The 19754-nt window shown below is 40.7% G+C and overlaps 1 protein-coding gene across 3 annotated transcripts; it reads right to left on the bottom strand.

Annotated features, from left to right (window-relative positions):
• Positions 1-28: 28 nt before the first annotated feature.
• Positions 29-19130, bottom strand: LOC135259515 (phosphatidylinositol-3-phosphatase SAC1-B-like). 3 transcript variants are annotated; one of them, XM_064344014.1, is made up of 21 exons: positions 18735-19130; positions 13721-13818; positions 12594-12668; positions 11980-12107; positions 11585-11602; positions 10758-10907; positions 10294-10353; positions 9267-9300; positions 8100-8201; positions 7864-7949; positions 7203-7289; positions 6836-6904; positions 6644-6723; positions 6399-6497; positions 5921-6059; positions 4913-4982; positions 4716-4788; positions 3520-3613; positions 2802-2894; positions 2560-2617; positions 29-2411 (listed from the first exon to the last, which is right to left on the bottom strand). In XM_064344014.1, exons 1-21 carry the CDS (start codon positions 18761-18763, stop codon positions 2275-2277), a joined length of 1779 nt encoding a protein of 592 aa, XP_064200084.1. In that variant the 5' UTR covers positions 18764-19130; the 3' UTR covers positions 29-2274. The 3 variants fall into 3 exon arrangements, with proteins under 3 accessions (XP_064200084.1, XP_064200101.1, XP_064200093.1); XM_064344031.1 differs by having other exon boundaries at positions 13677-13818; positions 18735-19124; XM_064344023.1 differs by lacking the exon at positions 11585-11602 and having other exon boundaries at positions 18735-19097.
• Between the last annotated feature and the right edge of the window lie 624 nt (positions 19131-19754).

Raw genomic sequence — 19754 nt, 5'->3', positions numbered from 1 at the left:
ATGATTCTTTTGAAGCATAAGTCTATCTCGGACCTCACAACATCCTCTGTCAGGCTAATGGCCACAGCTAGGGAATTACTGGGGAAGGGGATTTTTTTTTCTTTTGTATTTTTTACTTTCCCCTCGTAACTCAGTATACCTAGTCTAAATGCCCGGAATGTTTTGTTTTAGTTCTACTGTAGTTCTTTTTTTATTATTATTTTCTTCCAGTTTTTCTGGGTCTAAACCACAAGAAAACACTGATCAGAGACCAGTGTACTTTAGTAGCTGAAGACCAACTCAGAGGTCTGCCGATTCAAATGACAGATGAAGTAAACATGTTGAACAACACACTTTATAAAAATTGCTTATGTATCCAGCTGGATGGATAGTATGTCATAAAGAAATCCAACATGACAGATCTGGCACACATACCATGCAAAAACTTGCAGTATGTTCTACAGAATGTGTGCAGTTCCAGGTCTACTGATTTTTCAGCCCCGCATTCATGCTGCAAACCCTCATTCTAGTACATCCAAAAGGTGCTCTATTGGATCGAGATCTGGAGACTGTGCAGGCCATTGGAGTAAACTGAAGTCACTGTCCGTTTTGGTGATCATGTACCCATTGTAGCCTCATCTTCCTGTTCTTAACTGACAGGAGTGGAAGCTGGGTGTGCTCTTCTGCTGCTGTAGCCCATCTGCTTCAAGATTTGACACACTGTGCTTCTCGAGGGGTCCGATTTAGCATTTTATGGCCCTTTCTCAAAAGTGGCAAAAGCATAACGAAAATAAAAAAGTAAAAATAACAGCAGTGGCCTTGCACATGTGGTGGGTGGGCCCAGTGATGCATGCTTTAGTAAGCAGTACATTCCTGAGAACTTGAAATATCTCAGGTTATATTTAGAATAAAATTTGAATATCCCAAAATTCATGTCCACATTTTGCTTATTGAGCAGTTACATGCATACATTCCTTCTCTTGTTCAACTCATCAAGGCAGAGCCGGATAATATGTTTAATTGGTCTCCCCTTTAGGCAGCTATAGTCCTCTTACAGTCATTTGTCTGCTTCTTACACTAATAGAATAATGTACATAGCCATATTAAGCCTGTGCATACCTTGGTCTAATGCTACACTAAAATTCAAGAACAAGAATTGTGAAATGTCATAATTACCATGCAGAAAATACAGCAGTCCAAACATCTACATGGGAATGTCCCTTCTCTTTCCCTTTAAGTTCATTATATTCAGGAACAAGTATAATAACGACATAAATTCATGACAATGAAAATAAAAACTCAACTTGCAAGGCAAATTAATCTATAATGTACTCATGAAACCTCATCTTCCCAAGTGCCCACAATTTCTCTGTGGACCTTTTAACAGTTCTTCTGCCTAGTTGGCTTTGCAGATGTTAGACCAGGATAGTGTTCATTGTTCTCGGCTAGGAATAGCTGTACAAAATAAGTAATTGTACCTTACTGAACCCGTGTTCAGCAGTTGTCTACGATCATGAAAATGCACTTTTGTACGTCGCTTTGGATAAAAGCGTCTGCCAAATGAATGTAATGTAATGTAATGTAACAGTGAGTAAAGAACTGAAGAATAGTAAAAAATATAAATACAATAAACTCTGAAAATGAAGCAGTCTGCGGATGTACAACAAATCTATAAATGCACTTTTTTCCTTGTTTCCTTCCATGTGTATGGTTCAAGGGTTGTGCAGAATCTGTCCACTAAAACATATCCAAACAAAGGTCATCTGAAAATATAACTCCATAAATCTGTCGAAAGTGCAGTAACCAGACAAGAAATGATTCTCCATAGAACAGCCTTCCCCCTCGCTTGGTAAGACATTAAGTTATTGAAGGAAGACATAGGAGCTTTTAACACCACCTGCCCCACCCTCTCCATCACAACCTGCCAAAAGCACAGGTGCAATTTGGCAGTAAAAGGCACTTAACAGATAAACCCTTTCCAGACACCAATGGCACTCTGCTGAGGTCTCCAGTGTTTGAGGGAGAGGGAATAAAGAGAACAGCAAACAGTGTTAGATTAAAAACAGAACTATGGGGGTTGGGGACAACACACCCGACCCCCCACTTTCCGACAACAGTGTGGACAGCAGCAGGCCAGCACAGACTCCAGATGCTTGCTGGACAAGAAAGATGAACTCTGGAATAGAAAACTCCACCCTTCCCACTGAGGAGTACAGTAACAGGTCAGTACAGACTCCATGTGTGCTGATGGGAATGGGAGTCGGTATTACTGAGCTGCTGTCCACACACACACATTCAGTCCATCTGCTCCTTCTGCACCAGCTTGGGTGCATCCACAAATTCCTGCCCATTGAAGAGGATAACAGCAGCTGTTCCTACACTCGCGGTTCCCCAAAAAAGCACATAGGCTAAGGTCTCCGTCCATGTGTCACCTGCAGGCAGAGGGGTACACAGAGACACCTGATTCAAGGTAAATGATGTATTGGTTTGTATGGGCTTACACGGAGTAGCATGTTTATACACAGTATATACTGTAACTTGTCCACATGGTCCACTTGCTGCTTCAACTAGTTTCCTTACCTGCCATGAGGAAGCAAACAACACACATAGAGAAGGCAACCAGCATGATGATGGGGAGCTGGAAGCACAAGAGAGCATCATGTTACAGACTACTATAGAGAGAAATTATAGCATGTGAGTACATGTATGCAAGTGGTCAGTGTGTGCTTCTGGCATGTTCAAGATACAGGTGGCTTTGAATTCCTCCCTCTCTCTACCCTCTTCACCCCCTCTGCACCCCAGGGGTATGCATGAAAACTCACTGTGAGGAACTTCCAGTCTCTTGCCTCATCAAGCGGAGTGGCCAAGTCCATCTCATCCACGGCATAATTTCCCAGGAAGAGGTCAATGGAATCCTGCAAAGACGAAGCCACAGAGCACACATCAGGTAAGTATCGCCTCATCAGTGACACCCTGTCACCTCTCTCAATTAAATTTGATGTACTTTTTTAATATACGAGTCACTGTCATAATTGCAGATGACCAGTTTTTGCAGGCTGCAATGCAGTCAAAATACACTGCTTGGGACGATAGCCATTCTAGCAGAACACAAAATTTGGCATATATGCTTTAAAAGTAATTCCTGAAGTGAATGAACTGTTACTTGCTTTTAACTTTAACATGTAATGAGAGACAATTTGCTCTCTCTTTTAAAAAAATAATTTTGTTATCAAACATGTTACTCATCATGTCCAATTCCCACCCTAGTTTGAAATGCCCAACTGTCCAACCACAGCCGCATTCACACATATCCCAAGGCATCCCACAGGCAATTCGAGAAAGTACAGACCATTATGGTTCTCCTCCAGGTGGTTTGCTCTCTTAATGCCACATTACATCACAAACAGATAAATAATTAATATACCGCATTAATTAATGGACTTTTAATCAGTAACATCATAAAATTAAAACACACTTTATTGACCACTCAGGTCTCAGCTCAAGGGACGTTTGACCCTTCCGTTATTACGGAGGGTGTACCTGTCTGAACCCATCAGAGAAATTATTTTTGATGTATCTGATCAAGGAGTTCCAGCCATCCATCACCAGACCCCACTGGGTCCTCTTCCCTGTCCTGGGAGCAGAAAGAGGATATGGTTCCCATCACATACAGCACATCATTGTTGTTTAAACTGCCACTTTAATATTTGTGAACTTCTTTACCATGCTTTGGAAGCAGTTTAATTTTCCTGCCAATAAAGCTCCATTTGAATCTAAATGTGAATTTGAACATGCACCTCTCAGCACCAGCACTAACATCACCACACCAGTATTAACACAATTTTTGCACTCATTGTCATCACCTTCATCAGCACAGATCATGCTACCGATTGGGACAATGAAGCAATTTATGTTGTATTGACTCTACTCCAGCACATTGGGTTATAAATAAAACAAGGAATGTGAGGTTGAAGTGCACTGTCAGCTTTAATTTGAGGGTATTTACATCCATATTGGTGATCCTTGTAGGAATTACAGCCCTTTTTGATACATTTTAATCCTCCCATTTTTGGGGACCAAAATTAATCGGAAAATTGGCTGCGCAGCTGTTTCTTGGCCATGTGTGTCTTTTGCAAGATTAGTACTTTAGTACTAGAAAGCTAACGAAAAGTCTATGGTGGATTTTGCATTTGGTATCTGGTGTCATTGTCTCACACCATGAGGGCCAAATGAGTGTAAATGCCAGTAAATAAGGCCATCATGAAGCTGGAAAAAATCTGAATCAGAGATATAGCCAAAACATTGGAGGTGTCACTGGTGAGCTCAGCAATACTGAACGACCTGGTAGACTACGGAAGACCACTGTGGATGGCCAAAGAATACTTTAAATTGTGAAGAGAAACCCCCTTTCAACTGATCAAAATCACTCTGCAGGAAGCAAGCATAGATGTGTCAAAGACTACCATGAAGAGAAGACCACACCAGCCTCACAGAGCCTCAAAGAGTTCACAGCAATATTTAACATGTGGTTCAGTGTGGAAAAATTTTCCAATTGACATTACTACATAAAACTCAGATGCATGTAAACACATGAGACATGATTACTATGTACATAGGCATGCTTTACTCCTTCAGTATTTTTCTCTTCAAAGAAATGGTCTCTTTCTTCCTGTAATACTGCTATGCTATTAGTCGGAACAAGCCAAATGCAATGCAGAGGATTTTTTCCGGGCTACCTTGTGAAGTCTGTTTTCAAGGCCCCAGTGCCAGCGTACTGTTTGGCACATGCATTGGCATTATCTGCCCAGGCTGCAGGTAGAAGACAGAATCAATCAGAGCTGTGTGTTTGTGTGCCTGTATACGAGCCTGTATGGACAGGGATATCTTTACCAGGGATGTTTGTAGGAACGTTAAAGGTTAAAGCTGGGCTTACCATTCTTATACATCTTCTCAAAATCTGTCTGCTCTTCAATCCTCTGCCCTGCATGGAGAACTCCCAGGCTCTGTCAAATCAGTAGCAGGGATAAGATATCCGTGTGAAGGGAAGCCTCACACAAAGCTGTTTAGTAAGCCCTGGAAACACACTTGCAAAAAACAACCTGTGATTACCCATAGATCTGTACAGAAAAATGGCCACATCTTTCCACACCAACTGTATCTTTGTCTTCAGACAATATCTTCAAGCATTATTTGGCACCTTATACATTCACCCTCCAACAAAAAAAGAAGAGCATTAACTTAGCTCTCTCTGTTAGTATGTTATCAATTTCTGGTGTAACTCTAGTTTTGAACCTTTGAATCTATTCTGTATCTTGCAGTTTTATTATATTACCTTTGTTTTATTATTTCTGTAAAGCACGCTGTGCAACTTTACTGTATGAAAGGTGCCTTACAATAATTTTCTTCTTATTATTATTATTGTCATCCCTGACTACAGCGGAGTCAAAGCAGAGCACAAGGATATACTCTGACCCACTTCGACTCAGTAACAGGCTATGGTGCTAGAGCAGGGGCATCCAGTCTTATTCAAAAATGGCCGATGTAGGTGCAGTGTTTTTTGTTTTAGCCCAGCACTAGGACACTTGATTCAAGTAATTAACGAATCAAGGTCTTCAATCAAGACCTTGGTACGTAGACTCAGGTGTCCTAGTCCTGGGCTAAAACAAAAACCTGCACCCACACCGGCCCTTTTTGGATAAGAATGGACAACCTTGTGTGGAGAGATGATGCAAAGCAACCAACTCCTTTGCACTCATAATTAATGTGCTGCATGTAGTAAATCAACAGTATAAAATGGACATAATAGTACAATAGAGCTGACATCTTTTTATTGGCTTCCCTCTATTCACAATGCCTCCAATTGGCTCAGATGGGTACATACATATCTGCAGTGGTGGGAGGGGCAGTGCGGAGTGTGTGTGGGGCAGTGCGGAGCTCTCACCTGCAGCTGGAACTGCAGGGACCGACGGGCCAGCAGGCTCTGGATAACGTTGGTCCGGTCCAAGCAGTCCATGCAGTTGCTACGGAATGTTCCGTCCTGCTGCATCAGCACCTTACCCTCAGGGTCCACCATGAAGTAGCTGCACAATAAGCAACAGGGCAATGTAACCAAACAGATTTAAACTGCATTTTAATTAGCTGACATTTCTTTTTTTAAACATAACAATTATTATATTTTCATCTCATTCTTTCTATTCTCCCTATATTTCATACTGTAAGAAGAGAATTTTCATGTGCATCACTGAATCCACTGGACCAAATGAGCCCCCCACCAAAAATGTTTATTCGTAAATTTCTTTGTGGAAATGTCACACTTACATTGAAGTATAACCGACTTTCAAATACAATGTGATATTCATCAAATTCTACCTCTGGAAATTCCTAATGTACACTGTGGAGAACAAATCCTAAAACCATACCCAAATTCATCCTGCATTGCAGAAACAGCGTCCACCAAAATCTGCAGCCGGTCCCACCTCATTCGGCTGCACTCCTTGTGGAAGTCAAAGGCAATGTACCTGGAATAGGCAAAAGAAAAAGCTAAAAATTAGCAGGAAAGTAAGAAAGCAACATGTACCATTCCATTTAACTGAAAGTTAAAGTAAAAGTAATTAGTGTGTGGAGGTGAGGAAAGGAAGGCATATTATGGAAGTAGATCCCTCACCTGACCATACCATTAGCAAGGTTAGACACCATTTCGGAGAATGCCTGTTCCAGTGGTTTTTCACAGCCTTTCTGGTTCACCTGAAAAATCAACAGCAAAAGAAACATACTAAATATTTAATATTCTGCTAATAATTCATAACAGCCTATGAGAAATCAATGCCAATGAGGAGTTAAATTAAAGACAGCCTACCAGGTTTAAAATAACTTGTTTCCCATACAGGGCTATTTGGGAGTCAAAATGCCTTTGGAACCCATCCAGCTGGGAAAGAAAGTCAGCCAGAGAGGTGAGTCAGACAATTCCATTACCTGGGGCTAGAGAAACAAAGCTGCTGAGAAATTATATGAAGGCTTCCACTCCAGCACGATTTCCACACATGAAGCACATGAACATTTTAAGTGTTCTTGCGATCATACTGCTGCAACTCAATACAACCACAGGAAATTCACATATCACACCTACAGGACATATGTGGGCAGATGAAAAAGAAAAGCAGGGAAAGACCTGGGCTGTATTTCAGACCTAGCAAAGAGGAAATGATACAGCGGTAGCCACGTACATGATTGATGGTTCTGCTGATTTGCGGTGTCGGCTTATACATGAGGTTTGGCCTCTGAGACCAGTAGAATGGAATGGAGCCTCGAGTCTAAAAAAGGAAGGGGGGTAGATGATTTGCATATAGCCTTACTCAAAAGGGGAGAAGATTAACAATAATATAAAAATGTCAGGAATAATGTACGTTTCTTTGTGAAATGTAATTCAGTTCTACATCATAATTATCCAGCAGAAATCTAGAAAAATATTACTTTAAATAATTTTTCAAAGATCAAAGCTGGAATAAGTTCGAATCAGCAGCAAAATCTGTATTTTAATTCTTATGCAAGTCACTCTGCATAAGAGCATCTGCTTAATGCCTAAATGTAGAAGTTAAAAGTCTGTATAAAAATCGTAGTTAATGACCCAACAATGACTCCTATAGTGGACAAGCTCACAGGTTCCAAATGCATGTTTCTATCATATATTCCAAGAGGTGAAAAACAAGACTGGATATAATGTTCTGACCATTGTAGGATTAGTCCATTAAGTGTTGCCTTTGTATTTCAAAATTTCATTTTATTTTTATGGATGCAAACTGTTCATAACAAGTGTAAGTAGCTTAAACATAATAAGATAATATTCCAGTTGATGTGCTATCGTGCTACAATAATTAATGTTCTCACCTGTACAAATGAAGCCTTGAAGCCACTGTATTGAATGATCTGTTCTGTTTCAACAAAGTTGGCAGCATAGCCTTCAGAGTCAATGCCTAAAGGGAAAACACACCCCAGAGGTAGGCAGAAGAAGTGAGGCACAATGAGAGGTGGGGCAAGTAAACTAAATTGTCAATTATCTGATCTCCTTATCAAGTTTATTTATGTTCTTTTCACATGCCAACCTGATTGATAATGTCCCTAACCTCTCACATAGTAGCGCACCCCTGCCCGATAGCAGCTCCTCCTGGAGATGAGAGTCCACTCAAAGATCTTTCCATTAATACAGCAGGTGGTCATAGTCATAACTGGAGCACAGGGTCAAAGGTCAACTCTTTTAAAAAGTCACAAAACCTAGCAAACACTGATGTCAACTAAAAAAAGCTGCCATGTCTTCCTCACTATGTAACAGCTCTTTCAAGCTGGTAGACACCACCATGTCAGCATGATGCTAGTCAACAAACTAAACAACACCAAGAACAGTGTGGCGTTGGGCTGGGCATGCAGATTCTTCCTCTACAACATCCGGAGAATCTGTCTGTTCCTCATCACCAACTCAATCCAGGCTCTGGTTCAGACTCTGGTCTTCTCTCGACTGGACTGCTCCCTCCCTCTTCACAGGCCTCCATGCTTCTGCCATCAGGATTCTGAAGCTCCTCCAGAATACTGCTGCTTACCTGATTTAAAATACTCCCATGTCACCCCCCTCATCACTACCATCCACTGGCTATTCAATAAGTGCTTCCAACAAATTTAAAACCATGGTTTACTGTCTACTGAGCTGCTAAGGGGATTACCCCTCTATGCTTGCAAAACAACATCAGACACTGTACACCATCCAAATCCCTCTGTTCTGCACCCGTGGGACGTCTAGCAGCTTTCCACCTGCCAAACACCCCCGTCCTGAGCCTGAACTTCCTGGTATACATGAAGCTGTGTACCTTTGGTTAATGTTCAATTGGATACTTGCCCAGTTGTAATCAAGTCTGCACTTCTTGCACTTGCTTATTCTCTTGAAACTATACTGCCTCCCTGAAAGGAATTACTGCACTTTGATCCCTGTTCTTTGCGCTTGTGCTTCAGTTGAAAGACACTGAAATCAGCATTTTCATGCACTTCACTATATTTAATTATTTTTAGAAAAGACTGAACCATTCCCAAAGCTATCATCATGGGAGCATTTACAATAAAATAGACATCAACTACATTCAATTGTAGAGAACATGGAACACCCAGTTTTTAAAATTTTACAAACAATTCCTCTTTTCAAGGAGGTGAAATGCCTGAGTGCTCAGCTCTGTTACAGAGTCCACTTCAACATTCTGAAGCTCGAATAAGATACTCCGATTTGAAAGAGGACAGTAAAAGGATACATCCATGGAGTATGGGATATACAAACCTATGGAGCTGTGGGGGAAAAATTAAATTCTATACTTAAAAACCCTTTTCAGAGAAAATAAACCACCATACCCATGCTTAAAACAATTTTTTAAAATTTGTTCATTTCTGTTCTTTTGTTTCTCCTGCAACATAACGTTCCGGAACTTGATTTGAATGAAATAAAAAGCTGGTTAATTTTGTTCCTTTTATCCCACCTCCAAAACATTAAAACCAGCCAAGTAGCCGCTCTCAAAACATATTATCTTCGCAGCCATGTTTCCAAAAATAATAATGGGTAAAGTGAAGAGCTATTTTCTAGTTGCGCAGCCATTCTATGATATGCACATGGCTTTTAACGGTTATATTAATCATGACTGCCTAAATTGAAGACCTCTTCCCCTTCAGCACCTGCCCCGGTTTAGAAAAACAAATGCATTCTATGGATGATGAAAAACAAAGCAGGCAGACAATATCAGACTGCATTAGCACTGATCAATTTTGCAGGGCGAATACAGCACCGTGACAAAATAACCACGTTAGAATTGCTTTGATGTAGGGAAATGACGGGGGAAATCATCTAGGAAGAGACATAACTATAAAATCGCTCACAGCAGGACAAGCAAATAATCTGATAAAATCCAGGCATTTACAAGATGTAGGGTAGCAGCAACTACAGAGGTCATTGAAATACAGGCTTTATAAACGGCATAAGTCACATTCAACAACCGACTTGAACATAAATGGGCGGCAACATCAACATTGCCCAAAAAAGCTTCATGTTTTCATAACATTTCTGGAACTTTAATGTGAAATGTATACATCTTAAACCAATCTAAGCAAGGTGATATCAAGAATAATTAGTAGTGATAAGAGTGTAAAATGTAGGTGAGGCCAGCAGAACTGCACATCAAACAATAAGATACACAATTATGCTCACATAATTACATTACATTAATTATCTAGTCTAGTTGTTAAAGGTGACAATATAGTAATTATTTTTAAAAACATTGTGATCATAACCTCTGGTTGTGCAATGAATTCTCTCAGGAGATGTCGGTTCCAAACGAATCTCTGATCTGCCTGTTAACAGAAGAGACAACCAATCAAATACAACAAATCAGAACCCTAAAACAGTCTGTTATCTGACAAAAATGGAATTATGTAAATTATCAAAAATAAATTGTTAGCTAGTTGTTCCAGTAGATTAAGCAGCTAACCTATAGGCTAAACCATATTCAATGTACTAAAAAAATAACATGTTTTTATACACAACTGTAGACCTACAAATTCCTATCAGAGGATAAGTGCCAGCTTTGCCTAGCACAATGAAAATGGTAACAATACGGACAGCAGATAGCTTCTGGTATAAAAGGTTACGACAAAGGAAAAGCTGCTGTTTCCAAACATGTGATGGGGTGTTGTTAATGGTTGAAATGGTGTTAAAATGATGTTAAAATGGTGTCTCCTGGACCTTGTTCCCTCACCCTCTCTAACAGGCTCATCCCCTGAAACTCTGGGCTGGTGTAGGCCAGGCGCTGCAGTGAATGAGTCAGATCATAGTCTGTGGAGAAGTAGAAGCCATCTGTGGTCAGCACACCATGGAGCATGGACAGGAAGGTCTTGTTGTTCTGCATCTGTGCGTGGGAGGGAAGTGGAGAGAAGGGGTCAGAAGATCAACGATAGCTGGGCTGTGAAGACTTCAGTGAAAGAGGAAGATATTCTGTTTACGAAGGTCCAATTACACCCTCTCTTAATTTCAAATATTAACAAACTCAAATGTCAAATGTGGCTTTGACATGCAGTCCACTGGTGTCCGATCAACCAGTGGAAGTTGCTAAAGAGCAATGAGAGGCAGATATCCCAGGTGATACAATCTCCAGTCGCCCTATGGCTACCAGCCACAGCCAGCAACAGCACAGACTGGATTTGATCCAAATCCGTGGGCTCATCCTTGCACCACAGTGTGGTGCCTTAACCAAACAATCCACCCAGTAGCATCCTTCTTTTAATTGTGTGAATTACTTCAGTCACAATTACTGGTTCAAGATATTCATAATGTGTGCACTGGAACACTCAACATAAACCCTTCCAAATAATGTGCCGCCTCAGAGAATGTGAAGTAGTACAAATACATAGATTAAAAACATATGAGTATTTATAATACAATATAAACAGGAATCCCCCTATTTCAAAATGCACACTGCTAAGAATACCTCACTTGTGAGAGACGGCCGTTTCCGCTAGTGCAGCCTCTAAAATTAGACACCCTGCCCGACACATTTGTAAGTGACATGACAGGACACTCACTCACCTGAAAGGCCATGCAGAGCTGACATGCAAATGACAGGACAGATGAAAATGAAAACCGAGTCTCAATATCATGTTGTCAGTCACTCCCAACCACACCACTTGCTTACCAAGCAAAAGCAGGCTAGGGACACATGAAACCCTCACATCTCTAAAAAGCCACTAGTTGCTACTGGTGCTGTTCACCCAAATCTCTGTTATACAGTGTGAGCGGATAAGAATAGCAGATGAAGGTTAGATGGCTGATGTAAATAAGAGCATTAGGCTTGTTCCTCTCTTTCAGACAGAAATTCTTTAAGAAGGGTTACTCCTGTTTTACTCCAATGTGCCCACAGGAGAACTAATATACAGTAGAGACAGAATTTGTTGTTTATAAAACTTGGATTTATGCACCATTACCTGGCTTTCTGTTAAGTGCAAGATGGTCTTCTTGTATGAGATCACTTGAAAGTCAGTGGCCTTCCACACAGTATGACCCAAGAGATCTCCCACCTTGCTCTTCTTGGTGACGATGATGAGGTACATACCTTGGGGGAGAGAATGTAAGAACATAGCAGCCTCTTAAATAGGGTACCAAACCATCTGATATATCAGTAAATAGCGTTTCATATTTTATATTCATAAAGGTATATTTGGCCCATGTCACAAAGCCAAATCACTGTCATTAAATTACACCAACGTTATGTCCACTGTCATTAAATTACACCAACGTTGTAGGGGCGATATAGCTCAGGAGGTAAGACCGATTGTCTGGCAGTCGGAGGGTTGCCGGTTCAAACCCCGCCCTGGGCATGTCGAAGTGTCCTTGAGCAAGACACCTAACCCCTAACCTCTAACTGCTCTGGCGAATGAGAGGCATCAATTGTAAAGCGCTTTGGATAAAAGCGCTATATAAATGCAGTCCATTTGAATAAATGATAACCAAGAGAATGTCAAAAGAAACAAATGTTAATAAAATAAATAGAAGCCCTGAAAGTCAATGAATGCAACAAATCCTCCTTGCGTGGACATACCTGCCATAAGGCGTATGGTCCCCAAGATCCCACAGATAGGTTGGGAGAGAGCTGATGGAGGAACATCCTTCCTCACTGGGGAGAGACCGGCACAAAGACATCACCGACACAATCATCATTACTGGGAGAGACATGCACAAAGACAATAACTAGGCTACATAATCTCTATCACTGGGAGAGACCAGCACAAAGACATGACATACAATCACCATCACTGGATGAGATAAGTGCAAAGATAACAGCTACATAATCACCAACATCTTTAATACATAAAAGAGCAGAAATCTCTTATGAGTCTTCATGCAAGGTAACAGCACATAAGCCTAAGACCAACTAAGACCAACTACTACTGGCCCAGATTAATGAATCTGGTCATCAAAACCAGTAATTGTATAGTAACTTTGCTCTTGTTCATACATTATGTTTTGAATGTGCATTTTATGCCCATAAAATAGCTTTCATGTTTGCTGCAAATCATAAAATGTATTACAGTATAGTACATCCAAGGAAAGTGAAGTTCACTCAATAATCGTTAAAGAGATAGACCTAGTTTACCCTAAAATAAATTGGATTCGAGAACTATTCCTTTAAGGCACTGCCTGTGTATAACTTACATTGAGTTTTACCTCTGGTGGACCATGAATATTGTACTTTTGTACAGTGTATATACCGAATACTGTGTATTTGAATGGTTATATTTTCTTTGGCATTTGAGGGGACAGCCCTAATACAGATATGTATAAAGCATATCAGGCTAGCTTGATATGGAGACACAATAAGCTACAGTAGGAGTAAAATGGGAATAGAACCTGAATGCCATGGCACATAGTACAATCCTGCAAGAGCTTTATCACTAAATGATGGGCCTCTTGCAGGAAAGGCCCTCTTTCCTTATTTGTATGCAAGGCACAATCATGTCTAATTCAGGGTAGATGGTCCTGGTATTATGTGAATCTGCTAATGAAAAACTATTTTGTTTCACAAAAGTAATCCAAGCAAATGGACAGGAAAAAGCAGAGGTGGTAAATTTGGGTCTGGAAATTGAAATCATATTTCCTTGACAGATAGGTGTCTCCTGTTTACCTGAACCCGCAATGCACAGCCCTGCCCAGTTTGTTGTACAGCACCTGTGAGTGTCATGTCATTGGAGACCCTATCAATAACCAAAACATCGCTGGCACCCTCATCACAGGCCTCTATGTAAAACTTCTCAGGGGTCGTTTGCCTGCGAAGAAAAAATATGGTCAGATAGAACACCTCATCTGGAAGAAGGGAAGAAGAGGCGAGAGAGAATTGGAAAAAGCACATAAATGGGACATTAGATAAAATGTGCTTTACTGAGTTGCAACTACAAAACTCTGTAATTTCACATCTTAGGCCTTCTGCACTCAGTACTGGATTTTGTCCAAAGAAAATGGGGTGAAATGGTGTCAGGGTGGGGCGCGGGAATGGACCCAAATGCAGAGTGTAGGGAAAAACACAAAACTCCAAAATAGGCAAAACAAAGACTTTACTTGCAAATGGGGGAACAAAGGGAACAGAAAGCCTCGCAGGGCGGATATAACAAAGAAAAAACTTCAAAAAGCGGGGAACAAGAAAATACAAAAGACCGAAAACACGTAAAGAACAGAACAGGAGCAGGAACACTCAGGAACGAAAAACGCTCAAAGGCACAATCAAACAAACCAACAAACTCCAAAAGCAGGCAACAAGCAGGCAGGCAGGCAAGCACGCAGGCAACAGGCAACAGGCAACGGGCAACGGGCAACGGGCAACGGGCAGGCAAGGATCCAGCACCTGAGTCAGGGAGAAGGGAGACTTAAATAGACACGACGCAGACGAGACACAGGAGGGCACAATGAACAATCAGGCCACAGAGAGGGAAGGAAACACGAGACAATAAGAAACCAATAATTAGAAGACTGAAAACAATAAAACAATTAAACAGGACACAAAGCAGAGATGCCGCCCTCTGGCGGCCCAACCAGGAATAACAGGGGGAAGACACAGAACCCTGACATAAAGCAGCTTTACACAGAGATATACAGTACTGTCGCATCCACAGACTCTGAACCACTCTCCCCTCACTGATAGGCCTAAGTATTTCCACTTGAACTTTTGTCCAGTCAGCCCACTTATTCCCAAGTGTTTTTATCTAGTTAAGATGATACAAATGATCAAATTCTGAGGAAAATGAAGAGGTGACAGACACGATTGGACAGAGGCCAGTCAGAAACAGGGCCATTCACTGCATCAGCCAGCTCCTCCACAGCAACACAAATCTTCCTGACTACAGAACCAGGGAAAGTGGCAACTACTGATGAGTGGAAGTAACAAAAAATCCTCAATAAAAATGGAGTTGATGAAATGGCAAGGGAATTGATAAATTTGATTTTGATAAAAAATTCAAAAAATGCATTGATTTCATAAAACCTTAATGATTTCATTCAAGCAGATTTGCTCTGAAATTAAAATGCTCCTGTTTATCATCCACCAACTCTGCTCTGTTAGTTCATCATTTTAAAATTCATACTACCTTACCATTTATTATGCGTGTGTGTTAGACCTCCTGGCTAAAAGGTCACACCCACTGAATTTGATCAAGGTTGTCTGCCCCGATTGCTGTTCTCCCACTGCGGAGTCATTTCTAAAGACTTTTACAGCCATGATGCACAGACAATATTTTTAAGTAATGTGGATGGGCAATACATTGCCTGCAAGAAGGATGGAGATAAGCAAATTAATTACACAAGCCAGTGGCAGGGGAGTTGGCAGGAATTCAGAGCCCCCTGAAAGAATAATGCACTGCGTTCCTTTGAGGATGTGAAGCACACTGTAATTCATTTGCGGGACCCCCAGGTTCCTGACTCATTAGAGACTGTTGGTTAAGGCCTTGTGGGATACAAATTCCTTCATGCTCTTTATGAGCTCAAGGAACACATTCCTTGATGACACAGGTTTTGTTCAATATGCAGATGACGACAGTCTATGAAGAAGCCTTGTCATCAAGTCTCTTCCTTCAGATCAGGACTGGAGGCCCCTCGATCTGAATGAAAGGGCCCTGCAAAATGACATGACTGTGAAAGAAAAGTTATAAAGTGCAAATCACAAGTGACAGAAATGTGCCAGGGACTGTCACCATTACAGGTGGGTGGAAAGGAAGTACCTAGACTCGTCTATCTCTTATTGTCAAATTTCTCATTCTCAACAGTGCTGAAAAATGGGCATGTTCTATTGGCTGGACGCAACAACCCATGAGAGTTTCAGGGTTTCCGCCAGTGTATTGCAAATGTTCTGAATGGAATGTTCTGAACTAAGCATCAGGGATTTTTTTTAAAATGTATTTTTAAGATGTTTTTTAAACTACAGCTACAGTGGGGCGGCTCGGTTGGAAAGCTCACCGGCGACATCTGTTGGTTAAAACGTGAACGCACTATAGGAAAACAGCAGGTCTGTTCTTTAACCTCATTGGGCATAGAGTGACATTCAACACTTGATGCTTCCAACTATCACAAGCTAACGGTACCTAGCAAGGCACCATTTCTTTAGTAGGCTAACTAACCTCGTTACAAACTGTGTTATCACTTCATCTCGTCGGTAAGTACATTATTTTTATATTAAGTTAAGCAGTGTGTAGGTAACGTTAAACTAGTAGCATGAAGGTAACGTTCGATACATTGCAACATTAAATGATTTATTAATCGCCATCGAAATAACGACTTCACTTGTTTAATAATAATGTTAGCTTCATGACACTAATGTGCACGACAACGTGGTCATTTAGCTAACTTGGCTAGCTAGCCAAACAGTCAGTAACACAGATACTTATAGATGTTTTGTTGTTGTTGAAATGTGCCCAGCATTCCAAGGCTGTAAATTGTTGTAAAATTCAGTAGCCAATCTGTAGGCAGCGTTGAGCATATCCCGCTCTTACAGCTCGTTTCCAGCCCAAACCACTGCAAAGAGAGCAAACCTTTTTTTTATTTTTATCAGTGACATTTCCTTCTGGCATCTACGACGACGTCAATCACAAACACATTTATTTAGCCTTTTTGTATAGATATTTCCATGGATAAAATCGCATTTATTATTATTATTATTATTATTATTATTATTATTATTGTTATTTATTGGTAAAAACATTTACTTCATATCCAGGGAGATAGCCAACTGCTTGCACATTACATGACATGTGTAGCCATTTAGTAATACGATCGCATTTCAGGCTAGAAAATAACCTGTTAATCCCGAGAAATTGCTGAGTTGTCTAGAATCTTTATCGCAACAGAATGTATCAAGGCTGGCAGCCCGGATCAAATTTGTTGTAACAGCTGCCGTCCAAAACAAACACCTGAGAGAGGCTGCCTGCGTGCGTGCCTCCCCCAAGGCGTTACGTCGTTGTTTTGCAACGCGCAGCTGTCGTAAAAAGATGCTGGCTTCTAAGCGGAATCGATAAGCTCGGAGCCATACGATTCCAATGAATAGGACGACTTGGAACCGGTTCGCGATTCCCATCCCTATTTAAATGTGCCCAGCATTCCAAGGCTTGTTGTAAGATTCAGTAGCCAATCAAGACTTGAATACAAGTTTTTTGTAGAGTGCAAAAACTTTGATATTATTTATTTTAATTTAATTTAATTTATTTTGTTGTTGTTGAAAACACAGCATTCCAAGTCTGTACATTGTTGTCAGATTCTTTGTAAGACTATGCTGTGCTGTAAATAGTTGTTGATTTTTTTAAATGTGGGTTGAATAAATGACTTATTTATAACAACATTCACATTACGTAGGCCTAGTTATATTTTCAAATCTCCAGTCAGCTTTTAGCACTGACTTAACGTAGGGCCCAATGGAATCTGTGTTATAGCTTTTTTAAATTCTCAATTTCGCGATTCCGTCCGTGATTCTGTTATCACAGAAACTATAGGGCCCTACCTTAATGCTGCCATCAGTCTGTCGCTGGAACGCGCCGGGCCCCCATCAAAAAAGACACTCCCCCGTCAAAAGATACTTGCCACCGGGCCTAACAACTTTTCTGGGGGAAACCCTGGAGTTTGTTTTCCAAGAGTCAGAAATATTCTAAATTAAGGATGTCACAATACCAACATTTTGGTAGTTGATACCGATACCAATTAAACTCCACGAATCTTGATACCTACAGTAATTAAATACCACTGTAATAATAATAATAATAATACTAATTTCCATGTACTTTAGCAAACACTCCCTTAATCCTAAGGCGTAAGACCACAAATACATGATTGGAATGTTCTGAACTGAACATTGTATTAATGTAAAAATCACTACTGGTAATTTAAAAAATAATTAAGTTATTGAACACAGATTTAAAATTTTGAACGCTCCAAAAAACCTACTCTTCAAAGGGTTTTAAAAAGCTAAGATATTAGAAAAAAAACAGGCGTTAATTAGAAACTACCGGTAAATTTCCCCCATCAGTTACCGGTTGGGACCTATAACCAGACGTATAAAAAAAAACGAAAACCAGACATTCTGTACAATCCAACCAGGCGGTGCAAGACAAGGCAGCAACACAACCATAATGGCGAAATTTACATAACTTCAGCTCGTTCGAAACTGGTTCGTCATGGTCTACACGGCAGTAGTATGATTTACGTTTTGGGTAGGTAGGCCTAGTTAACGTTATCCTTACCCAGTAAGGTAACCAATCATGTTCCTGTAGATCTACCAGGAAACCTGGAGGTTTTCATTTCAACCCTAATTTGGCACATCTAGCTCTAGTAAATAACTGTTGAATGACGTGTGCTTTATTACTGCTGGAATGAAAACCTGCAGGACGGTAGATCTCCAGGAACAGGGTCGGTTACCCCTGTTCTAACCTAACTAAACTAATTCTGCCCAGGAGGCTTTCTTGCCTATAGCCGGCAAAACTAAGTTTGCAAACTGTGGTCTAATTTTATAACTCCCCAGCAATACCCAACAGTTAATCGTGCTTGGGTTAGAATACTAGCAACTTCACTCATCTAACTTTTCCTACTTAGTGCTACCACCAACATGACAGTGACACTGCAAATAACGCCCTTGTCCTAGTGTTTACGGTATTGTAACATGCAAACACTAATCATGTCAAGCAAAACATAATGGTGAATCACAGCCACTCACAGGTTGAAGCTGCAGTAGGTGGTCGCCATCTTTGGTCTCCCTGACCTCAGTGACGTGAGACAGAGGTCGTTGTGGACTACAACCAGAACTTTACCGATGAGAGAGCCTAGCTCTTTACTTGTTTGCTGGAATTGACCCTTTGTCAAGCCCCGCGAAGTTCCACTCTCCTTAGTCACTGTATCTAATTTCACTTCGGAAAGCAAGTAGCTATCCGAAAACCCATGAGGACCCGTCCGTTATATTATTCACTCCTCTTGTTAACCAAGCGACACTCGTGTAAGTTATAGTGCACTGCATTGCATGCATTTCACGGTAATGTTGAAAAAAAAACAAACAAAAAAAAAAAAAACAGATTTATCCTGACGGAGGATAGAATAGGCTACACATCGTATTCGACCAATGCTTAAGGTATGATAACTTACGGGGTTCGACCTGTTGACTGTGTGCACGTGTAACTAAATAAATGCTTCCAGGTAATCAAATACAAATACATTTCTTTCTTTCTTTTTGTGTTCCCACCTCCTGGAGGTTAGAGTTCTGTAAGGTACTTTTCGCCCTATACTGTCATAAGCACGTTATGTGGGATTGCCTAACGCTAATTGTGCTGCGAGGTCCAGGCCCCCAGTTGCCGTTTATTTTCTTATCATTGAGTAGGGTGGATTCAGCAAATGTGGGACATCAGCAGAAATGGAACACATAAGCTTTGCATTACTCTGCTATATACCAATCAACAGCCAATCCAAAAAAAAAAATTCTTGAATTGTTGCTACAATAGTGACTGTCATTCAACAATTGTTTTTATTGGACTGACGCCTTTACAGTGGGCGTGGTCAGTAAAAAAGTTTTTGATAGTCTCCTACTGAATCTACCAAAAATTGTCCCACATTTGCTGAATCCACCCTTTGAAGCTGTTATCAGGCTATCATATCCGCGGTATCAAACATAATTGCCAACTCAGTAGGTTATTCCAGTTCCCACCAGTCGGAGTCACTAGATTGGACTGTACCCTTGGGAGAACAA

This window comes from Anguilla rostrata, chromosome 1, assembly GCF_018555375.3.
Source record: "Anguilla rostrata isolate EN2019 chromosome 1, ASM1855537v3, whole genome shotgun sequence".
Classification (NCBI taxonomy): Eukaryota; Metazoa; Chordata; class Actinopteri; order Anguilliformes; family Anguillidae; genus Anguilla; species Anguilla rostrata.
The sequence above is the reverse complement of the archived record's forward strand: the minus strand, read 5'-3'. Positions and strand labels throughout refer to the sequence as shown.

What these genes read in the sequence shown, in the direction of transcription:
- LOC135259515 (XM_064344014.1), bottom strand. Translation starts at nt 18,763, where the DNA reads ATGGCGACCACCTACTGCAGCTTCAACCT. An exon ending in ACCTACTGCAGCTTCAACCT is followed by an intron (nt 13,819 to 18,734) that starts GTGAGTGGCTGT and finishes TTTTCTTCGCAG; the next exon opens with GCAAACGACCCCTGAGAAGT. An exon ending in TTGAAAACAGACTTCACAAG is followed by an intron (nt 3,614 to 4,715) that starts GTAGCCCGGAAA and finishes TTCTGCTCCCAG; the next exon opens with GACAGGGAAGAGGACCCAGT.